Below are 6,274 nucleotides of genomic sequence, written 5' to 3' on the forward strand. Positions count from 1 at the left end.
GCAGGACTACAAACCCTGACTGCAGCTCGGGCTCTCTCGTCGTCCTCGCTCAGACTCTTCACAATGGGGTGGGAAGGCACTGGGGATGTTACCATTGACCTTGGCCAAAGTACCAAACCTCAAAGGTTTGGTTTGAGAATCAGGGCTGAGAGAATTTACACCTCACTGCTCTCATCCCACCTCCCTCCCCAGTATCCTCCCTGCTTTTTCTCACTTGTCTTAGATCATCACACCGCCTTCCTTATGGAATCACTGCTCATATACTCAAGACATCTACAGGCAGGTGCAGGGTCTCCTTTATCTTCACAGCACCCCCACCATCACAGAACCTTCTGAAGAGCAGATGCTCAAGAAAAGATGGGAATAAAGGAGACATCAAGCAAGGAATACAGTTTCTTATTGTTTATTTTTATCAGCATTCTTGAACAAGCTAAGAACATCTAAGTGTATCACTAAGGGTACTGCCGAATGTTATCAAGAGAAAGACAAAGGTAAAGAACATAAACCAAAACTTGACGACAGCTTACTTTGTTTTCATCTATTTTAAAACCACAGCATTCTTTCACATTTCCAAGAAAATTCCCGTTCCAAAGCTATGTTATTTTGTTCTGGATCCCAAAAAGATGCAAGGATTTTTCAAACCATATTACACAGTGCCAAAACTCTTACTCTTAGATCTGACAGACAACAAACCTGTGATCTGTGTCATTTGTAAACTTGGATTCTGAATCTAAACATTCTAGGAAAAGAAATAACACTTGAAAGGTAACAGGGTAAAACAGGAGCACAAAAAAGATATATATTATGACCTTTCCAGCCACACTTTATCCTCTCACTACTAAAAAGGTTGGCAGTATTGGTCAAACAAAGTGAAGAAGCTTCTTGAGACCTCATTGGAGGCTGGACAAGACCTTGGAGTGGGCAATGGCCTTGGCAGGAGCATGAGATCTGCCTGGAGATCTGGCTTTGGCTCTCTCTTCCTCATCTCTCAAAGCCTCCTCATAATGCAATGGGAAAGCACTGGGGACGGTACCATTGATCTTGGCCGCCAACTCCAGCACCTTCATCTTGCTGGTTTCAGCGTGGGCTCTTGGGCCCCATAGGAACTCATAGCTCAGGGGATCGCTGTCAGGAATCTGACGATACACCAGGTACTTCTCCTGCACCAACTCTTCCGTGATGAACTTCCTGGGCTCCCCAAAGATTACGTGCGTCTTTCCATCATAGATGCCCAGAATATTCAGGAACTCCCAGACATCAGCCTCAGAGGCACAATTGCCATGCAGAAAGATCACACCCAGCAGAGGCATCAGAAGCCCATTCTTTGGCACCTCCAAGCTACTGCCCAGCACCCCATCTTTGGCAAGGTCCACCTTGCTGACCAGGGTATAGGAGTAACCATTCGGCTTGACTTCCTTCAATTCAAGGCCAAACACCAGCTCTATGCGCTCAGTGGCTTTCTTGAGGATCTCAGGGAAGTGCGCCTTGAACATTTTGCGCACAAGCTTCAGCATATCTATCCTCCTAATGGGCTGTTTCATCTGAAACTTCTCTAGCATGAAATGCATCAACGCCCCTGCCTTCTTGGTCAGAGGATCTGGGGGAGCGGTCTTAGCAGACATTGAGGCCTGGGAAGAATTTTTACGTTCCTTAACTTGGCGCCTGGCACGTACTTTAGATCTTGGGCCTGAAGCCCCTGCAACAGGAGAGCTAGTGGCTGCAGCGCCCTGAGGCTTCTGACCCGCATCAGCAGCGGGGGAGCCTGGGGGAGTACTCCCAGAAGTAGGGGTGGGGGAGGCAGCGGCCTGAGCATCCCCGAGATCCTTGGTCTCCATGCGTGTTTGGCGGCGTTTCTCTCGCGCACGGCGCTTGCTCTTCTGTCCCCGAGGCATGACTATCTGCAGGCACAGCAGGCAGGGGACCGGGCAGGCTAGTAGGTGATGCTGGAACCTGGAGAAGGGAAGATGAGTGGATGAGCTACTTCACCAGGGAGGGAAGAAGGCTGCTCTGCCCATTTCCTTGAGGGCCCTGCTCCAGGAACTGCTGAGCTCTTGTTCTTGGTCGGCCTATCCCCTGAGAACCCGGTGTAAGAAGTGAGAGTGAGTGAGCCTCAGGCCACAGCCTGCCTGTGGCTGCCTGTGGTGACTGCAGGTCCTGGGCGGCGGGGCCCTCTCTGGGTCCCTTCGTTCACACACACAACTGTCACATCAGCTCTTAGTAGAGCTGGGACCCCTGCCGTGTGCCGCCTGAAAGGTGACGCCTCAAAGCTCCCTGGGACCCATGAGAAGGAACCGAGTCGTGGACACTGGCAGGATGGATGGCACTGGCAGTTCTGGGGGCCTGCTCTGTCCTGAACTCGTTGGTTCTGCACCATTCAGGGTCCTCATCTTGTCAACACCAAGGGTGTGGGCCCCTCCCTCCTGCCTCTGGTGCCGCCCCTTCAGGTGAAGAACCTCATCTCCCTTAGAAATGATACAAAGAAATGAGGGGCCTCAGCCTCTCAGCTGGTCATGATCTGGACCTTCAGAGGCTGAGTGGAGGATCAGGCAAGACTCTAAGATCCGTTCGATTAGCTGGAAGGGGGAGCGTGCTACCTTCAGTCCGCATTCACAGTCTCCACTTTGACTCCTGGGAGGATCTGGGGGCTCCGTGGTCTCCTGACTTGAGGACCTTTCCTCACAGCAAGGTCAACAGCTCCCTGAGATCGAATGGGGGAAGCCAGGGTGCCCTTACCTGGCCTTACTGCCCATGAGGTCTGGGGCCTGAAGAGCTGCAGCAGGAGGTTGAGCCCTTGTAATGTGTGGTCTTCATGTAAGGTCCCCAGTTTTTACTCAGGGGAGGGTCTAAGATTCCTTCCTCTGCTGACCCATTAGACCAAGGTGCTCACTTCCCTGTTAGCTGTGAGTGAGGCACACTTCTGCCCGCCATGTATGCCTGGGGGTGCCAAGGAGTGACAGTGGGACTGGAATTCTGGGAGTTTCCCACAGTCCTCAGTATCTTCTCTGTGAGTCCTGGCAAATGCTAGAAATTCTCCCTCTGCTGACCTGAGCATGCTGAGGTTCCCAAGGTGAAGAAAGTGCGACCCACCCCCAGTCACCCCTGTCCCTGACCTCCCTGGGACGGCAGCAGGGGCTAGACTCTGTGGGACTCTACTGTTCCGCCATCGCTAGCCCCTTTCGTCCTCACTTGGATGTGATCTATGCTCCTCCCTCTGTCCATGCTGACTCTTCTGGCCTCAGATGAAGGCCTACATCTCCCTGAGTACCTGGGGCTGGAAGTGAGGGGTGACATCAGGCAACCTCTGCCTGGGGTGCCCCAGGGTTGACAGGGGCTGGGACTTTGCGGGCCCCCATTGCTTTAGGTAGGTGCTCATCTAAGTCATTTCTCTGGGTCCTTACTGTGACTCTGTGACTACTGGCCGGACCGGGAAATCTGTTTTGACTTGAGATCTCTCCCCTCCTACTAAGGCCCCCATCTGTCTGAGACCACTAGAAAGCAGCCATTTTCCCAATCTTTCTAGCTACAGCTGTGTGTGGACTCCTGATGCTGATAGTCAGAAGAGATTCTGCACTGCCCTCTGTTGTCGTGAGGTCAGTGGATGGTCCCCTCAATTCTTAGGTCCTCTCCTGGGCTCCTGGTACTAGCTGCAGATGCTCCAGTGCCGGACCTGAACCCACGCCCCCATCAACGAGGTTCCTCACCTCCCTGCGAGGCTCTGGGCAGAAGCAAGTGGAGGTCATCTGCTTCCCAAGCCTGAGTCTCCCAGGTCTGAGAGGAGTGATGCGACTATGTGGTTCACTTCCTTCTGGGTGGGGTTCTCGCATGTTCATTCAGTGGTACCACTGTCATGCCTTTTAGGAACCGGGTTTCCTCCCTATGTTCAATGAGGCCTCACCCATCAGACCCAAACCCTGATGTCTCTGAGACCATCCTTGGAGGAAATGAGAGGGCACCTCAGCCTGAGAGCTCTAACCCGGCGTCCCAGGGCGACGGCAGAGGTGGCACTCTGTGTGGGCTCCTCTGTTCTGGGGGTGTCAGTTGTCTCGTTCCTCACATAGAATTGGTGCCTCAACATCTGTCATGGCCTGGGAGTCCTCGTTTTCTGCTGACCTGGGCAGCCGGATCTAAAACCAACGCCCTCATCTCCCTCGGCCCCACAGGCGGAAGTCAGGGGCACCAGAGCTGGCCAGCTCTGCCCGGGATCCCCCGGGGCTGACAGCAGAGGCAGCATCAGATGTGGCTCTCTCTACCGTGTATGGATCTTCCCCTCGACTCCGCATCCTTCCTGGGATTCTGTCTTCTGCCGACCTGAGCCCAAGACCCTGTGAAAAGGTCCTCACCTTTCCCGGACCCAAGCTGACAGAGTGAGCCACATCCTGCCAAAGCTGATTTGGGGCTGTGCCGCTAACCACAAGGGTGGGACTCTCGATCCCCCCAGTTCTGGAGTCAGGGGCTCCCTGAGTCCTCAATCAGGATTCTGGGTAGCGCTTGGGAGCCTTCCCTCTGCTGACCCGAGTCTCCATGCCCCAGAGCAAAGCTCTCACCTCCTGAGTGGCTGGAGGAGAAGCTGGGGCTCCATATCCAGCTACCTTGCTTGGGGATGCCCAGATCTGAGAGCAGGGATGCTCCTTAGTGCAGCAATCCGCTTGGATGCCAGGTCGGCTGACTAGCACTGAAGGTCCTAGCTTGACTCCTTCTAAGTCTGAGACTCCTCCCTATGCCTGTCGGGGTTACCGTATCTATCATTCTATGGCTTTATTTATTTACCCTTCACAACCATTGCTTTTATTATGTAACTGGTAGTTTCTACATCTTAACCTTCCTCACCTATTTCTCTCCTCCCCCACACCCCCAACCCTAGCCCCCATCAACCACCTGGTTTTTCTCTCTTGCGTCTACAACTCTTTCTGTTTTTCAGATTCCTCACAGAAGTGAAATCACACAGTATTTCTTTTTCTCTGACTCATTTCACTTAGCATACATAATACCCTCTACGTCCATATCCTTTTATATAAAGGCCTTTCGCTACCTGAATGTCCTTTATGCCCAACGCCCGCCATCCACCCCACACCGTGCAAAATGACGGGTGCGCTCAGCCTCAATTACTCTATGGTAATTTGTACCCCTATGGTAGGGGTCCAAACCTTCCCATTCTAATGCCTAATGATCTGAGCTGGAGGGGATGTAATAATAACAGAAATAAACTAACAAAGTAATGCGCTTGAAGCATCCTGAAACCATCCCCTTAGGCTACCCCACCCTACCCTCACGCCACCCCACCCTCCTTTGTCCACTCCATCGCGCCCCATCCCACGCTGCACCCCACCCCAAGCAAAAATCGTCTTTCTGGAAACCGGTCCCCCAGGGCCAAAAAGATCGGGGGCCATTACTCCAGGGCACTGCAGCACTGGTGGAAAGAAGGGTTTCTGTGCAGCCACCACTTTGGAAGGAGATAGTCCTGCGAGCGCTGAAAGGCCCATCTTTTCACCTGTTGAGGACAAGACCACTCCCAATGCATAGAGTCCATCCTCTTTGAACAAAGCCGCCCAACGCGCTACCGACCCTCCATGTCGCAACTACAAGATGGCTCCTTGGCCCGCAACTCAGGACAGGGCGTGTTACACTGCAGATTGCAGGGGTGGGATGCGGTTGGGTCACTTTTCTTACAGGGAGGAGTTGGGAAATTCACTTCAGCTACATTCAGGTCCTCACCTTGGCTCCGGACGAGTCCCGTACACTCGATCCCCGCTGAACAGACGCTGCAGCTACCAGGCGCGCTCCTCGCCTCCGAACCGGAAAAGGAGGGGCGCTGCGTACGGTCGCACGTGGGGTCTACCAGGGGAGGGGCAGGGACAGGGGCGGCATGCTACGGGAACCTGGTAGCTCAATATTCATCCGTCCCTGGGTCCTCCTTGTGCAGTGTATCAGAGCCCAGGCCGCCTCCTTCTATGAACCCGAGTCCTCCAGCTCCCAGACAAAGCTCTCGCCTTCCCAAGTCCCTAGTGGCGGGAGTCAGGGCGCTGCTCTGAGCATCTCTGCTTGTCAGGAGGGGGCGCCACTCTGTGAGCCTCCCTCGTTGGGGCAGAGACCCTCTCACTAGCACTAATGGTCCTCACTTTAAGTCCCATTATGGTCAAGATGCCCCCCTCAGCAGATCTAGGGTCCGATTCTGCTAGAGGAAGCCCTGCCCTCCCTAAGATCACACAGGTTGAATGAGGAGACCACTCAGAAGTAGCTCTCCTGGGACTCTCAGGGCTAAGAATTTACAGAATTC

General features: G+C 53.6%; 1 protein-coding gene across 2 annotated transcripts; it reads right to left on the reverse strand.

Annotated features, from left to right (window-relative positions):
- Positions 1-389: 389 nt before the first annotated feature.
- On the reverse strand, positions 390-5,808 carry LOC145535431 (melanoma-associated antigen B1-like). Of its 2 annotated transcripts, none has more exons than XM_081563864.1 (2): positions 5,713-5,808; positions 390-1,950 (listed from the first exon to the last, which is right to left on the reverse strand). In XM_081563864.1, the coding sequence occupies exon 2, from the start codon at positions 1,890-1,892 to the stop codon at positions 891-893; it is 1,002 nt and encodes a 333-aa protein (XP_081419990.1). In that variant the 5' UTR covers positions 1,893-1,950; positions 5,713-5,808; the 3' UTR covers positions 390-890. The 2 variants fall into 2 exon arrangements, with proteins under 2 accessions (XP_081419990.1, XP_081419991.1); XM_081563865.1 differs by having other exon boundaries at positions 3,702-5,808.
- Positions 5,809-6,274: the final 466 nt, after the last annotated feature.

Source organism: Giraffa tippelskirchi, chromosome X (genome assembly GCF_054371585.1).
Source record: "Giraffa tippelskirchi isolate mGirTip1 chromosome X, T2T-mGirTip1v1.2.pri, whole genome shotgun sequence".
Classification (NCBI taxonomy): domain Eukaryota; kingdom Metazoa; phylum Chordata; class Mammalia; order Artiodactyla; family Giraffidae; genus Giraffa; species Giraffa tippelskirchi.

Coding starts and splice junctions, on each gene's coding strand:
- LOC145535431 (XM_081563864.1), bottom strand. CDS start 1,892: ATGCCTCGGGGACAGAAGAGCAAGCGCCGTGCGCGAGAGAAACGCCGC.